The sequence below is a fragment of the Agelaius phoeniceus genome, chromosome 21 (assembly GCF_051311805.1).
Source record: "Agelaius phoeniceus isolate bAgePho1 chromosome 21, bAgePho1.hap1, whole genome shotgun sequence".
In the NCBI taxonomy this organism is placed as follows: domain Eukaryota; kingdom Metazoa; phylum Chordata; class Aves; order Passeriformes; family Icteridae; genus Agelaius; species Agelaius phoeniceus.
Genome location: NC_135285.1, coordinates 7586278 through 7602412, shown reverse-complemented (window position 1 = coordinate 7602412; position 16135 = coordinate 7586278). Strand labels below are relative to the sequence as shown.

Here is a 16135-nt window from a genome sequence, read left to right as displayed (position 1 = left end):
AAGCTCTGGATTTAAGTTCTATTTATAAGATGTTTCCGTTGTTCAATGTCATTGGGCTATTATTATTATTATTATTATTATTATTATTATTATTATTATTATTATTATTATTATTATTATTATTATTATTATTATTTCCAAACTGCTGTGTCACCTCATTCATCAGCCTTCAGGCACACAAGCTTCCCTCCTTCTCCCCACCACCCCTGCAAGAGCATTTGTACAGAACAAAGGCTTGCTTTGAAAAACGCCGTGATATTTTGCCACCTTTGTGGAAACCTGTCACAACAAAACCTAATTTTGCACGAGGCAGAATTTCAAACCAAGCCTCAAGGAAAGGGAGCTGCTCCTTCTCTAATGTGCAGCTGTCAGTGGCATAGCAGGAGAAGGGGTTCTGAATTCCTGAATTGCTCTGCTCTTCCCCCTGCCCAGGTCTGAGCTGCTCAAGAAGACCCACAGCAAACGTCGCCTTGCTGAGCTCCTGTGCTCTGAATATTCCAGTGGGATGGACACTGCTGGAGCCAAGGTCAAGAAGAAGAGGAAAAAGCCGAGGAAAGCTGGCAACCAGCAGGTTCCAACATAAGCCAGGCCCTTCCAGTCACTGGCTGTAAAAGCTGCTCGAGTGCCTCAGCCGGGGGTCAGGGTGACCTGCCAAAGCAGCTGAGGAGTGTTTCAATTTATCAGGCAAGTGTGGGAGGGATCCTGGGGATCTTGGCCTCCTCCCCTTCATTCCATAGGTCCGAGTGGAATGGAATCTGGGCGTGTCCTGTTGTACTGCTGCAGTTCAATGTGGCCTCCTGAAGATGCACCATGTTCCTAAGATGGCTTTTTAGCAAGAAAAATAAAAAAAGGTTAAATATGATTTTCAGAGAAACGTGATGTGTGTGCAACATAAAAGTGAGACAAGTTTGGGCAGACAGGAGGTGCTTTTCTGTTTTAGGAACACTCCACAATCCCTTCACTTGCTGTTTCCAGCCAGGTAAACATGGCAGGGGAGGAGCACCATGGAGAGGGGAATCTGCCCTGTCCCTGTCACTGTACAGGGAGCAGTTCTGCTCCTGTCTCAGGCAATGAAGCCACACTGCTGCCACCTCCTCTCCTGTCCTCTGTGCACTGGGCAAGGTCTGTCCCTGGTCACTGTTAGTCAGAATTGGCACCTGCAGGGGTGCCAGGGGCAGGACTGTGGAGAACTCTTCAGTGCAGTGACACACAGTCCCTTTGGGGCAGAGCCCATGTGCAGAACTCTCCCTGTCAGAGCTCCTGGGGACAAACATTGTCACTGTGGGAAGGAGCCAGAGTGCAATCCAGCACTCTCCAAACTTCCCCTTGCCTGCAGCATGTTGTCATTCCTGGTTATGTAACACACAGGCAGTCTGAGATGTCCCACCTCTCTGAACATTAAAGCCTTTGCAGGTTCTTGCAAACCCTTGCCAGTCATGACCCAGCCTTTTGGGGTTCTCTGCCTTGCCTGGGCCTGCTTTGAGCTGATGGATTTCACTTCTTGCTTTTCCCATTTGCCACCCATCTTGTTCCCATCAGAGAACTGGGACACTGGGAGAAGGGGTGCAGGATGGCCCCAGTGTGCTGAGATGTTCACCACAGTGTGTGAAATGAAACCCAAACTGCCTTGTGAGTGGGAAAGTGCCCCCAAAACCTGCAGGAGATTTCCCTACAGGTGAGCCCCCACCTGTCCCTCCCTCTGCTTCTTCCAGCCCCTCGTGGAGCACAAGCACCAAGCAGGGCAGGGGTGAGAGCAGCACAAACCCAGCCAAAACACAACTTTCTGCTCCCTGCACGTGTCTTCCTCGAGGAAAGGGATGAGGAAGAGCAGCCCACCATGACCTGAGCCAGGCATGTTTAATGCAGGAGCAGAAAGTGCTCAAATAGTGGCAATTTCAGACGTCAGAAGGAAGAAAAGTACTGAAAAAGGAGTATAAACAGATGAAAATGATGCCTTGTAAATGCAGAATTGAGGGCACCTACTTTGGGCTGTAGTGAGTCATACAAAGGATTGTAGGAGAGCAGCAATCAGCCCCAAAGTATTTAATTTCTGAAGTGAAGGTAACTTTTGAAACCAGAATTTTTCTTTCCTCCCAGGCAATTATTAAACACTCTGATTTCACTGCAATACTTTTTTCAACACTTCTGAAAGATGATAGAAAGGCTCCAGTATCAAATTAACCATGATTTTTCAGAGAGAATGAAGTCACAAACATTTATTAGATTAAAATAAAATAACAAAGTCCACCTGATTTAGTTATGAGAACTATTTGGAAGAGCAATCAGGTTTAAGGCAAATGTCAACTTAAACAGAAAAGAAACCCCTGAGGATGAAAATGACTCAGAATGATGCAGAGAGTGCAAGTTTGGGAATGATCTTGTGCATGAAGGGAAAGTACATGACCTTCTCCTGGCTGACTGTCACGTAGGAATTAATAGGGACTATTGGCAAATTCGTAATAGTAGGAAAAAAGGCCAACAGCACATAGGTGAGAGACATCAGGAGATCTCATTGCTGCCTGTATTAACTGGCATGAAAAAATACAAATGGTTATGATGAATAAAGTGATTTTTAAAAAATATTAGAGTGCCTTTTTCTTTCATCTTCACCATCTTTAGCAGAGAGGCTGGATAGCTTGAGTGATTAGGGAAATAGAGGAGGAGATTGTTGAATAAGAAAGTGTTAAAAGAAATGCACCTGAAGTTAAATGCACATGCACCTGAGTTTTCTCTTAATTAACTTGAAGGCTGATGAGAAAAAGGTGTTTGAATTGTGGCTGGGTGGGCAGGAGTCAAATTCTACCCTCATTTACACTTGGGCAGCTCCAGATTGGCTCTGAGCTGGCTTTACCCTTGTGAACCACTCAATTCAATAAGAACCTGGTAGGTGTGGGGTTGATTTCACTCAAATCACCCTTTCATTCAGGCAGGGCAGGGTGTGGTGCTTGGAGCTGGGAGCTGCTCTGGAGTTCCATCATTTCCACCACCTGCAGCAGCACCAGGGTGCTGTGTGTGCAGAGGTTCCCAAGTCCTCTGAGCACCCAAATGAGGAGCAGCCAGGGGTGACAGTGCATTCCTGTGGCATGGAGCAGGTGGATGCTGCCCTGAACTTCTCCTGGATTTGTCCCCTCTTGCTCTGAGGTACGTGGTGTGTGCTGAGGGGTCTTGGCTGGGTGGGAGCTGGGTTTGGCAGTGTTGGTGGAGCTGCAGCTTTGGTTTTGGCTTTGGTCCTGTTTGCTTGTCTGGATTGTGGTGGAGGGCAAGGGCCTCGCTGCCCTGCAGCCCAAAGCCCCTGGGTTTGGTCTGGAAATTGTGGCACTGTGTAACTTCTCTACAAAGCTGCTTGTGAGCCAGACCAGGGCTTAGCTGGGTTTGCCTTCCCTGCTCTCACACCCTGAGATTGCAGGAGATGCTCTTGTGTTTTCTCAGCTCTCTTCTGGCTCCATGTCCTTTAGCTGTGGTGGGAGCTCACATCCTCCTCTCCTCTGCAGCTGGAGAGTTCACACTGCAAGGCTTTGGATTAGGAAAAAGCAAAGTGGTCACCAGGAGCTGGGTCAGACACAGGACACAGCCCTGGTCCCTGACTGCTGAGAGCACCCCAACTGGGCAGGGTAGAAAGCAGCAGAACCTCCCTGTGTACAACACCTTGTTTTCTCCATAAACCTGGGAGAGGGCAGGAAAAGCAGCAGTGCTCTGGGCTTTCCTTTCTGACATAGTTTTGTTTGGTGCTCGGATGAATCCATGGAATATCTTGGCTAGAAACAATTCTGCTGATTGCAATGACTTTGTGTGTGCTGGCATGTCCAGCAGGGCAGCTCCTGCTGGGGCTGTGCTGAGGGTGCTGGTCCTGGTTAAAGCTGTGCCAGGAGGGGAGGAAGGTGGCCCTCGAGCTGGGTAAAAGCCTGGAAGGGACCTGAGAGCCAGGGCTGTGTTTGGCCCTGGCAAACCCACTGCACCCTCTGGATCCAGAGCCTGGAGCTACAGAGCCCAACCAGCAGCAGCAGCAGCTTGTTGGGCTCTGTACCCTGGAGAAATCCCTGCTGCAATACTCCAGAGGTTTCCCTGCTGGGACTGGTGCTTCTCAACTCTTCTGGGGTTTTTTCCTTCATAGAATTTCAACCCAGCAGAGCCTGTCCTACCCCTGAGGCCTTGCCAGGACTGTGCCCACCTGGCACCATCCTCTGGAAATATTTCCAGCCTGCTCAGGGGCTGCTGTAGGTGCAGGGCCAGTGCTGGTGGGACACCAGCTCCCATCTCAGCCCCTGCACACAGGTTGGAGGTGAGGTTGGTCCTCCAGCAGGTTTTGAGACCCTCCCACACACGATGCTGTTCATGTGGCAAGTGTGGTGCTCTCTGCTTACAGCCTGTGGTGTCTTCCCGAAACTGTTTTATCTTGAAGCTTGACTCTGCTGTGAGATCTCCCTGGCAGCAACAGCTCCAGCCCTCCTGTCCCCTCTGCTCTCTTTCCTCCCCACCACCCTGGCACAGCCATTCCCCCTTCCCAGAGCAGAGGATTCCTGAGGACTCTGTCCTGCTCTCTCCTCCCACCCTCCTGGCACAAACTGGACCCTGGCACTGTGTTGTGGTGCTGGCTCCACTGGTACAGGGGAGTTTCCAGCTCCTTCCAGATGTGAAATGGCAAATTTAAATATTGCAATTACAAACGTGTAACGAAGCCTTGTACTTCATTAATGTAAGAGGAGGAATCTGCTACGGCTACAAGGACAATTAAATATTAGAGAATGTCTTTGATTCACATTCCTGCTGTGTAAATGGGAGGAAGGTTGCTGTATGCTCCTTGCCTTTGCGCTCACAAAATGAAAAGCACACCCACTGCAAGTTGTCCTTTGATAGATTTTTAATATGATTTTAAAGAGTTTTGTTTGGCCTCATTCTTATTCAATGAGATTAATTTAAAGCACTTATCCCCTGGGTTTAAGTCAATCCATGTAGGATTTGGGACGGGGGTTGTTGCCCGGGGAGGGGGTTGTTTGCAGGCCTCTCTGAAAGACTCCTTTCCCACTTCATTAACCCCGAGCTGGGAGCGACCCCCCCTTCCTCCTCCTCCTCCTCCTCCTCCTCGCCCAGCCGAGGCCCGGGGATTTACCAAACTCCGCCATTCACATGCAAAGAGCCGGCCCCATCCACAAAGGCCGGGGGCTCTCGCCCCCAGGCGTGGCTGCGCATTTGGCCGAGCCGACAATCGCGGGGCTCGGGGCGAACGGGGCAAAGCTCCCGGGACGGGGGCACCGGGCTGGGACCCGGCCCGGGGATCTGGAGGGGGATCTGGAGGGCCGGTGGGTGCCGGGGGGGCTCGCAGACAGCCGGGGGGAGCGGCCGGGGCCGGGGGGACCCGCAGCCCATCTGTCGGCTCCCCGAGCCGGCGAGCGCTGCCCGGCTGTCCCGGGCACCAGCTGCCGGGCCCGCTGGCCGCGGCCAGATGAGCGACACTTTTAAAGGGTGGAAACAATCCATTTTCCAAAGCGATCATTTAAAGCACTTAGGCAATTATACACTTAAGATTAGCGTTATTAATTCACCGGAGTCGCGGCTATCACCGCGCCGGGCTGCCCCGCTTCCCCGGCCGGTCCCGCATGCCGGCACTGGAGCCGGGCCCCGGGGGGACACCGAGCCCCACGGGGACACCGAGCCCCACGGGGACACCGAGCCCCGGGGAGCGAGCGGGGGGTCCGTGCGATGGGAGGTGGGAAAACTCCTCTTTGCTGTTCCCTTCCCCTCGGCGGCGGCCGTTCCGCCAGAACAAACAAGCGGGAGGGGAAGAAGAAGGGGCCGGCGGAGGCGAGACCCGTTTGTTTGTAAAGAAGTTTTATTTCCACATTTAAAAAAGGGGGGAGCGGGAGCGGCCGCGGCGCCCCGAGCCCCCCCCGCGCCCCCAGCCCGGCCGGGCCGGCCCCGGGATACAGACTGACAAGAATCACTTACACAAATACGCCCTCAGGGTTCACAAATAAATAATTCATATACATTTTGCACCGTATTTACATTCCACCGCTTTTTTTTTCCTTTTTTTTTTTTTTAATTTTTTTTTTTTTTTCTTTTTGAGTTTAAGTTACGGACGTCCCAAAGTCTCGCTGGGGCCATCGGCCCGGGCCACCCCGCGCTCCTTCCCGGCGGCGGGGCCGCTGCCCCAGGCTCGGGGAGCCGGGGAAAGCGGGGAGGGCTCTCCCCGGAGCCGCCCGTGGCAGGTGTGGCTCGGCTCCCCTGACTGTTCCTGGGGAGGGGCCGGAGAGGCGAAGCCCCCCCGGAGCATCCGACCCCCGCCCCTGCTCCCGGCGCCGTCCAGGCCGGGGTGGGGGACACGCAGCGGCCCCGCTGCCCCTCGGGGGCACAAGGGGGTAAAAGGTGGCGAGTGCCTCGTGGGGTGAGGGGCGGCTCCGTCCTGCCAAGCCTGTCCTTGATCCTTGCATTCTTTATATAATATTTTAAAAAAGGAGGGGGTGGTCTCATTTATAATTTTATATATATATAAATATATATATATTTGGGGATGAGCGGGAGTCTGTCACTTGCTCGCTGCCCCAGAGCTGTGGGGTGGCCCCCTCCAGCCTCCCCCGGCCCGGTGGGTGCCGGCGGAGCTTCCCGGGCTCACCGGAGCTCACCGGGGCTGCGCAGCCCGGGGCAGGACGCCGGGCAGCGGGGGCAGGGGCGGCGGGGGCTCGCTGCCGCCCTGCAGTCCGTGGATGAGGATGCGGGGCACCAAGGGTCTCTGTAGGGCGGGGGGCGGCGCGCTGGGTCCGCGGTACAGGTAGAGGGCGGCGCCGGGGTCCAGGTTGGAGACCAAACTCTGCGGGTAGAAGTAGGGCGAGGGGAACATCCTCTGGAGGGCTGAGTAGTTGCCAGCCTCAGCCAGCAGCTCCAGGCCCACCGCCGTCTGCCTTTTCCACTTGGTCCTGGGGGGACAAGTCGAGAGAAGGGGTCAAGGAGGGGAGGAAGTTCGCAAAGCCGCTCCCGGGCTCTTTTTACCCCTTGCACACACCCCCTTTCCCCGGGCTCTGCTCTCGCTGAGCATCCCCGCTCCCACCGCTGGCTCCCAGGGCCGGCCTCTCCTGTAGGGCAGGGATGGGATGGGACAGAATGGGATGGGATTTAACGGGATGGGATTTAACGGGATGGGATGCAGACCCCATTAATGGGGGGAGGGAGCTCATCTCCCTGGCGGTCCCGCCGCGCAGCCCGGTGTGAGCTCCCACGGAGCTTTCCCGGAGCCAGAGCCCGGCTGGGACCCAATATCGGGATGTGAATCCCGGCGATAAAAAATCGCGACAGAAATTCAGTCCCTTCCTGAGGGTGTAAGTCCCGGATTGTCACACGGCCCGAGGATGACGCGGGGGATCCGTGAGCTGAGCGCGGATGCTGCGATCACCCGAGGCCGCGGCGGCCCCGCTCCGCCGCCCGGGGCTCCGGGAGCCTCTCCCCGGGCCGGGGCTGCCGGTGCCGGGCCCGGCTGCTCGGGAGGCTGCGGGAGTCCCGCGGGGGGACAGGAGTGGGGCAGGGTCCCGGGGAATTCGTTTGCGGCAAATATATCTACATATCTGTGTCTAAATACACATATGCATACATACACACACACATATATATATATATATGTGTGTGTGTGTATATATTTATATATATAAGTGTATATATTTTATATGCGTATATCTCGGTATAGGAACGTATATATATAAGTATATATAAATATATATATATATATATTCATGTGTGTGTGCCGGATCTCGTGGAGGAGCCCCGGCCCCAGGATCTCGTCGCCGGCGGGCTGGGGAAGGGCTGGGAGCTCAGTTTCGGCTCCGGCGTGTCCTTGCAGGAGGGATTTGGGCAGAGGAGGGGTGATCACAGCGTCCCCCGCCGCCCCTAAACTTCCCCAAAGCCCCGACGTGGCGGGATCTTTGCAGAAGGAGAAGTGGGACTGGAAACGATGGGGAGGGAGAGTAAAACCCTGGAACGAGCGAGGGGACAGGGCGGGGGCCGCAGCCGGGGATCCCTCGTTTGGTGGCCGTGGCAATGGTCGGGGCTGGCGACGTCGGGACAAACCCACCGAAGCCACCGCGTCGCCAGCCCTTTTACAGATTTGTCGCTGAAGCGCTAAACCTATTTCCACCAGTAAATTATTCATCATAATAATAATTGTGTAATTACTGTAAAGGGTGTTAATTATTGATGCCCAAAGCAGTAATTGGTATCTATTATTAATGGGCCGATGTGTTATGCTGTTGTGTTTAGCTGGAAGCCCGGTCCTGCCTCCCCGCCTTGCCGGGGCTGGGGGCACGGATTGCCCCTCCTGCCCCACACCCGGCATCGCTTTTCTCCCCTTGGCTTTGGGGTAAAAGGCTCGGGAGAGGCGGGCACTGGCCGGACATCGCCCCTGTGCCGGTGCCGGCAGGGACGGGGCGGTTTTGGGGTGCAAATCCCTGCGTGGTTTGGGGGTGCGCGGCCGGGGAGGGGAGCAGGGCGGGATCCCGGCGCTGTGGGCAGGAGGGAACGGTGCATTTTTACCTTCTGTTCTGGTACCACGTTTTCACCTGCGTGTCGGTGAGGTTGAGGGAGGCGGCCAGCTCCATCCTGTCCTGCACGCTCAGGTATTTTTGCCTCTCGAAGCTGCGCTCCAGCTGGGCCAGCTGATGGTCGGTGAAGGCGGTGCGGGCTTTGCGCGGCTTTTTCAGCCGCACCGGGGGACTGTCCCGGGAACTGGAGATCTCTCGGTCCCCTTCTTCTTTCACTGAGCCGACAGGGAGGAAAAGAGGCCAGGTCAGAGCAGGAAGGGAATTACCCTCAGCGGAGGGGGTGACCCAGGGCAGGGCTCGGCTCCGAGTGGGGCTCACGGCACATTTGCTCTGCACCCCCGTAAATTTTAACCCCGGCTGCCAGAGGGCTCCCCGAGCCGGGCCCGGCTTTTCCTCGTCCCGAGGGTCTGGGATCGGAGCAGGAACCTTGGACTGTGCCGAGGGGATCCCCGGCCCGGCCCCGCCGCCCTCCTGCCCAGATCCCCTGATCCCCCTCACCCCTCATTTCTCTCGGGGCAGGACCTTCCTCTGGCCGTATTCCCCCAAACTCAAAAAGCTTTCTTGGTGCTTGGATATTTTTTATTTCCTCCTTTTTCTATCTACCTTTCTCTCTCTCTTTTCTTTTCTTTTCTTTTCTTTTTAAAAATCCAAAACAAACTAACCAAACCCGAAAATTGCGAGCCCACATTTTATTTTTGGAGGGGAATGTTGCGGTGCTGGTCCTGCCTCTCCCCTCCGCGGAGAATCCTCCGTCCTCCCGGGGATGCTGCCGGGGCACGCAGCAAACCTCCCTTCTCCAGGGCGCACAACGAAATACTGGGGAAAGCACTTGGCAAACCCCTGTTTAACCCTGGTTTTTATCTTTAAAAAAGGCCGAACGAGAGGGGTTGGCGGCGGTTCGTTAGCGCGGCCGGTACACACGCGCCGGCGGAGCGATGCGGGAATTTACGCCTCAAAATATTGGAAGGTGATGGGAAAATTACGGAGCAGCAACAAAAATAAAAGGGGAAAAATAAATTCCTGCTTGTGCTCGCCTTCTCCTATCTCCTGGAGGAGATTACGGAGCAAATAGGTTCGATTTATACAAATCGGCGGCGTTTGGGTTTGTTGTTGTTGTTTTTTTTTTACAGGGGTTTATGTTAAATTTGCTGGTGGCGGGGCTGAGTAGGGACAAGGCTGGAGCCGAACGCGAGCTGATTTCTCTCTGTAGGAAGACAATAATCCGGTTAATTGAGCCACCGGGGAGTGAAACCCTTCAAGCAGAAATCCTGGCTCTGGCCGAGCAGGCGGAACGAGCCGGGGCCGATCCTTGGGCGGGGAGATCCGGCCCCGGTTCCCGGGGACGCGGCAGCCCCGACCCGCCGGAACCGGGCAGGGGGGGTCGGCCCCGACCTCTCCCGGGAGCGGCCCCAAAGTTTGTGGGACTTTTTCGAGGAGTAAAGCGGGTCTGGCCTCTGGCATCCCGAGGAGGAAAATCCCCCCCACCCGGCCCCTGGGCTGATCCTCGGCTCCTAAAAAGTTCCTGCTCGCCCAAGGGCCGCAGGAACGGCGGCGACGGCTTCGCTGCTCGGTCCGGACCGAACCCTGGCTAGTCCTAGCTTAAAAAATTAAATATATATATATATATATATATATATATACGTATTTAAAAAAAAATATTTTAGGTTTTTCCGGCACCTTGGCCGCTGGGGGTTAGGCCGAGCTTCGCAGCCCCTTTTTGCGGAATAAATCTGGGGCGTTTTGCCCCAGGAAAGGCTGTTTCCAAAGCGGCACAAAAAGGATCGCTCTGGGAGCGGGGATCTTCACTCCTTCATTGATGCGGGGCTTTTACTCTCATTTAAACTGTGGTTTCCTCCCCATTTAAATTGATTTTTAGTTTTTTTTCTCCGCTTAGACAGTCTTTTCCCCTTTTCATTTAAGCGGTGGGGTTTTTTTTGCGCCCCGTTTAAGCGGTGTTCCCCTCGCGATTTAAATGTTTAAATGATTTTTTTCCCCCATTTAAACGGCATTTGCAGCGTGGCCGTGGCCGTCCCGCCGCAGGGACGGGAGAGGAGCCGAGGGGCTCCGGGAAACGGCCCCCACCCAAAGCCGAACCCCCGGCCCGGGCTCGGCCGGCTCAGGGGAGGCAGAGAATCCCCTCTTCTCCTCTCCCCTCGCTTCTTTCGCGTCTCGGCGATTTGGGGCAGGGGGAGAAGAGGTGCAGGCATTGGGGCCGGGTGTAGGAGGCGAGAACAAACAGCCAAGGTGGGATCGCGGCACCGCCGGCCCTGCAAAGTGGTGGGGCCGATGGTTCCTCCCGGGGCACTTCCAGCCCCGGCACCGAGCCCGGGCTCCATCCTTCGTTTGGAGTAAAAATCGCCCCGTGATGTCCAGAGCCTGCCGCCGCATTTGGAGGCTTTATTGGGTGATTATTTTTTCCTCCATGAACCAGATTTCAGCCCAGCGGCTCCGGGCGAACCCAGGCTGCATTTGTAGCCGGGACGGGGCTCAGCCTGTCCCCCATTTTTCCCCTGCCAATCCCCACAAATTCAGCGGCCCCGCGAGGTGCCATCACCTCCCTGTTCTCCGGCCAGCTGGATGGATTCCCTCTCCCTTCCCTCGCAAACAACCGGCGAACAATTTTCTCGGAGAAAAGTTTCTGCAGAGGAGACGAGGGTGGGATGGGAGAAGGCACCTGGGATAAACTGCTCCGAGGGCGAGGTCTGACCTCAACCCCGCCGTGCTGTTCCTGTGCCTCTCCCTGCCCCGACTGCGGCAGGGGGAGGCCGGGCAGGGGCTGGGGGGGCCGGGGAGGCCGAAGCCCCCGGCCCAGGGCGAGCAGCCCCCGCATCCCACGGCCCCACGGCCGCCGGCGCTGCGGATGCGGCCCGGGGCTCCCTGTCTGCACTGCTCGGTTTTGAACGATTTCCAAAATAATAACCCCAAATAACAACAATCGAATCAAACCCCGCCGAATGGCTTGTTCGTTTCTCGCCGGAGCAGGGCAAATACCTGGCAAATGCGTGATTATTTTATTACGGTTCTGTTTTGGTTTGTTTGTTTTGGCTTTTATTTTTTTTTTTTAAATTTTTTTTTAATTTTTTTTTTTTTTTTTCCCGCAGGCAGAAATCCGTCTCCGCTCCTCCTTTCCCGGCGGGTGGAGCGGCACAGCCGGATCTCTGCGGCGGAAGGCGGCCCCGGAGCATTCCCCGGGCTCGTTCCATGAAGCACTGCTTGCCCCAACCCCTTCCACCGGGCCGAGCCCCACCGAACCCCCAAGTTTCCCCAGGCTGGTGCCGACCCCTCGGTCATTTCGGGGGCGACCGACACCGTGACCTGCCCTGAGCAGTGGGATCCCAGAGCTTCGGGAGGCTGCGGGGCCGCCGCAGGCTGCGGGTCCACACAGCCCAGCGGGCTGAGCCGCTCTTACCTTTGTACTCCGAGTCCGAGGAGGAGCTGCTGGTGTTTTTTTCCATTTTCTCCCTAAAATCCTCGCCGGGCTTGGTGGGGATCCTGCCCGCCGGCTCCTGCCCGCCGTGAGGTCCATTGGTGCTGGAGTAAGGCGCGCAGGCTGCCAGGGGCTTGCAGTCGGCCAGGATGTCTCTGATGAGGAAGGAGGAGGTGACGGTCCGGGACTGCGAGGGAGCCGAGACCTGCCCCGGCTGGAGATGCGCATCCAGGCCCGGCCGCGGCGCCGCCGCCTCCAGGCACTCGCGGCCCGGCGAGCGGGGCGAGGGGCAGCCGCTGCTGCCCTCCGAGCGGGGGCTCAGCTCCAGCGGGGACCGGCCGTCCCCCACCAGCGGGTCCCCCTTGGGCACGGCCGGGCTGCCGGCTCGGTGGGAGAGGATGGAGTCGATCCCAAAGCCGGTGGAGCCCTCCATGGCCCCCGCGAGGTGCCGGCGCTCACACGGGCATTGGCGGGGAGGGCGCGGCGGAAGCGGGTTGGTAATGATAATTAACGGTAACAGGAGGGAAAAACAAAAAAATTAAAAAAAAAAAAGGAAGGAAAAAAAATTTAAAAAAACAAGGTATAAAGGAAAAAAAAAAAAAAAAAGAGCAAAGTTCAGTCTGGGATCCGGGCAACAATTGCTGCAAGGCTCTCCGAGGCGCCGCGCGTTAGATCCAGGGCTGCTCCGTCTTCAGCATCGCGCCCAGCTGCACTCACAGACAGACAGGAGAGGGGGGGAGAGGGAGGCAGAGTCAAACTTTGGCCGCGAAGGGGGTGGGGTGAGGGGGGGACGGACCCCAACCTCACCCGGGGTCCCGGCCACCCCACCCGTGCCCGGAGCCGCGGCGGCGCGGGGCTGGGGGGCAGCCCGGGGGCTCCCAGCCGGAGGTGGGGAGGCAGCGATCGATAGTGAAGGCTTCGCAGCGCCTTAACCACTTAATGATCCAGAAATCAATGGGGAAGGGCGAGGGGAGGGCGGAGGGGGTGGCCAGTCGCCGGGCCGCCGCCGTGCCCCCCTTTCCCCAACAGCACCTCGGACAGCGCCGGGGGGAACCGGAGTCACTCCGGAGCCCGCAGCACCTCGGACAGCGCCGGAGTCGCTCCGGTGCCTTCAGCACCGCGGACAGCGGCGGGAGCGCCGCGCCCTCCCCGGGGGGGAACGGGGGAAATGGGGAGAAAAAGCTGAATTTGGGCCGCTCCGGCTGGGGGACCCCGGCACCCCCCACCCAGCCCGTGTGAAAGCGCCCATTGGCCGCCAGGCGATTTGGGGGATGTCACTCCCCACCAGGCGACACCTCGGAGCTTGATTAACGGGAATTAATTGTGGCCCGGATCCCCGCGCTTTCCGGGCGGTTTCCGCCCTCTTTTGCTGTCATTATCCCGCTGATGGGGCTCTTAATGGGATGATTAGCCGCGGAGGGAGGGGGGGTGTGGGTTGGGTGGGTTATCGAGGGGTTACTGCTCTCTGCGAGCTTCCCCCCGCAATTAGCTGATCTGATCGGTCCCTCCCGAGCAGGGAAAGTTTTGCTGGGCGTTAAAATTAAAACCAAAAAATTTAGGAAAAAAAAATATAGAAAGAAAAAAAAAAAAAAAGCGGGAAAGGAAAAGCACCGAAACCTCCCAAAACCCCCAGCACTGAGGCGGCTGCTCTGAGCCCGAGATGAGCCTCGGAGCTGCGAATTTCGTTGCGTGCCCCGGCAATCGGTTGTGGCCGAGCTGAGAGGTCCAGGCGGCCGCCGGCAGCCGCGTCCCCCGCCCAGCGCCGCCGGCGCGAGGAGCGGGCATCGCTGCGCCCGCGCCCAGGGCGGTACCGACTGCTGCAACTGGGCACGGACCGCACTCAGAGCGGATTTTTTTTTCTGCCGTCAATCGCATTTTAAATAAAACACCGATGGCCTCAGGCAGGGCTGCCCCGTCCTGCCCGGCTCTGCCGGAGACACCAACTTTCCTCCCTCCCGCCCCGTCGGGGTTTGCTGTTGTTGGTCTCCCAGGCTGGAGAGGGACAGGCTCACGCACGATTCCCACCTTCCTCGCGGTCAGACTGGCTGCTGTCTCCTCCAGGGTTTATTTAGGGGTTTTTCCCGTGGATGGAGCCTTCGCCGCGGAGATGGGAAAATGTCCACACCCGGGCGCGTGGAGCTGCGTCACTTTAAAGCGATGTCGCTGGTTATTTCTCAAACACTCGATTTCTTCTGTTCCCCACCTTCCCGGCCAGTCAGCTGCATCTTGTCCCTCTTCCAAAGCCGCCCTTGGCCGGCAGCTTGGAGGCGACCAAGGAGGGGAGAGCCCCCTGGGGCAGCCCGGCTGCCAGCTGTCGGGCAGCGGCGCACGCAGGGCCCCCGCACCTCCTGCCCTCGGCCCCGCAGCTCGGGGCCGCCTGCGATCGGGGCACAGGAACAAAAGAACTTTAGAGGAGGACAAGCCCAGGAACAAAATCGGCATCAGCAGCCCCGGTGCCAGCCTGCCCTCACCTCGTGCTGAGGGCTGCTCGGCCTCCCTGCCCCTGCTGAGGGGCTCCTGCTGCTGCTGTGCCCTGTGTCCCTCCCAGCACAGAGAGCCAGGACTGGGACCAGGGCAGTTTTGCAGGTCCATCATCCACGAGGCTGGGCCAGGCGTCCCTTCGGACTGGAACAGAGCGATGGGTGTGCAGGAAGAGGTCCTGGTGAGAAATGGTGCTGATACCCTGATGGGGTTTGGCAGCTCCTCACAGTGTTTGTGTTGGTCCCTGGGCTCTGGCAGCCTCCCTGTTCAACCAGGAGATCACATTTGGGGTGGAAATATGCACGGGCATAGAACCAGCACCGAGGTTTTGTTTGGAACCAGGAATGGGACTGGAAAAGGCAGAAGGGCTGGGAGTGGGATTAGGATCAGGATTTGGATCAGCCATGCAGGGACAGGTTTGAGCAGGTGAGGCTTGCTCTTGAATAAAGCACCTGCTTTCAAATAACCACAAGGAAGTCCCCAGATGAGACCAAATTCCTGATGATGTGCAAGGTTTTGGTGGGTATTTGATTGAACCTCTCAGAGCAGGTTCTCTATAGTGCCATGCCCAGCCAAGGCCCTGGGGACAGATATGTCACTCCTAGGCCACACTCAGGGCTCCCAGCAGCTACAGATGCACTGCTACTCATGTTCTAACGACACTAAAATTATTTTTGCTATTATTACTATTCATGCTATTGTTGTATTAAGTTGTTTCAGAGCTAGATTCCCAAGGCAGAAATGTGCCCCATTCTGCCCATATGTGGTGTCCCTCCCACATCACCAGACCCTGGACAGGTGGGGTTCCAAGGATTTTTCTGTGGCTCCCAGCACAGACCATGGAGCAGTGCACACTCCTTCCCTGTGTGTGCCTGCCCTTAAACCCCGATTTCCAGACTGTTCCTGTTCACAATCAGCCAAGAGCAGACCCCTGATGCCAACTGCACTCACAGCCAGCTCCTCACAAGCTTCAGTCACAATCCAGGGGTGGATTTAGGACTGTGGCAGCTTTGGGAGCTGCTGTTCATCCCACCCTGCTGGGTGATTCTGGGCTCTCCTGGTTCCTGTCACCGGTGCAGGTTTGGCCCTGGGGCCAAGGGGCAGGGCTGGCCCAGGCTGACCCAGGTGTTCCCTTCCCTGCTGAGCTCTGACGGTGACTGAGCAAGGGTTAATGCAGAAATATCTGCACAGCCCGGTGTCCTGGAAGGCTCTGGCTGAGGGAGGAACCCCTTCTGAAGGTTGGCTGGGTGCTGGGTGAGGCCGTGCCCAGCTGGCACCGCGGGGATGCTCCGGTGACCAAAGGAGAGCATGGGCAGCAGGGAGAGCAGGGCTCGGGCGGGGGCAAGGGGGGCACAGGCAGCCGGAGGAGCCGCTGCGGCGGCGGTAGGAGCTCGTTACCGGTGGGTGTCACTGCAGGACAAGGAGCGGGGCCGGCACTCGCCGGCTCACGGCTCGGACGGGGCAGAGGTGCCAGGGCAGGGCTGCCCATCCCAGCTGTGATACCGGGGACATTCGGGGCACGACCTAGCCCAGCATTTCATTGTCAGATCTGTCGGTTCTGAGCTGCACCGAGAGTTGTTTGCTGAACGCACTTTGTTGATTTGTGGGATGATTTTCGGGTTTCTGGTCACACCGTTCTGTGCCAGCCCTTCCCAGCCTGGCAGGACTCTCTGGAGGCGTTTCCTTCCCTGAGCACACCCCAGGC

General features: G+C 57.0%; 2 protein-coding genes across 4 annotated transcripts in view; one reads left to right on the top strand and one right to left on the bottom strand.

Annotated features, from left to right (window-relative positions):
• DDX31 (DEAD-box helicase 31) overlaps positions 1-2582 on the top strand; it is a 45703-nt gene extending 43121 nt beyond the window's left edge. The window contains exon 20 of the mRNA XM_054646328.2: positions 433-2582. Coding sequence (XP_054502303.2) covers positions 433-583 — 151 coding nt within the window. The 3' untranslated portion in view covers positions 584-2582. The remainder of the gene's footprint in view (positions 1-432) is intronic.
• A 3431-nt stretch (positions 2583-6013) lies between these two features.
• BARHL1 (BarH like homeobox 1) lies at positions 6014-14378 on the bottom strand. 3 transcript variants are annotated; one of them, XM_077189239.1, is made up of 4 exons: positions 13975-14378; positions 11932-12656; positions 8515-8737; positions 6014-6911 (listed from the first exon to the last, which is right to left on the bottom strand). In XM_077189239.1, the coding sequence occupies exons 2-4, from the start codon at positions 12380-12382 to the stop codon at positions 6617-6619; spliced, it is 969 nt and encodes a 322-aa protein (XP_077045354.1). In that variant the 5' UTR covers positions 12383-12656; positions 13975-14378; the 3' UTR covers positions 6014-6616. The 3 variants fall into 3 exon arrangements, with proteins under 3 accessions (XP_077045354.1, XP_077045355.1, XP_054502591.1); XM_077189240.1 differs by lacking the exon at positions 13975-14378 and adding an exon at positions 13030-13968; XM_054646616.2 differs by lacking the exon at positions 13975-14378 and having other exon boundaries at positions 11932-13968.
• Between the last annotated feature and the right edge of the window lie 1757 nt (positions 14379-16135).

Coding starts and splice junctions, on each gene's coding strand:
- BARHL1 (XM_077189239.1), bottom strand. CDS start 12,382: ATGGAGGGCTCCACCGGCTTTGGGATCGACTCCATCCTCTCCCACCGA. Junction 8,738..11,931: donor CTCGGACTCGGAGTACAAAG/GTAAGAGCGGCT, acceptor CTGTCGGCTCAG/TGAAAGAAGAAGGGGACCGA. Junction 6,912..8,514: donor ACGTGGTACCAGAACAGAAG/GTAAAAATGCAC, acceptor TTGTCCCCCCAG/GACCAAGTGGAAAAGGCAGA.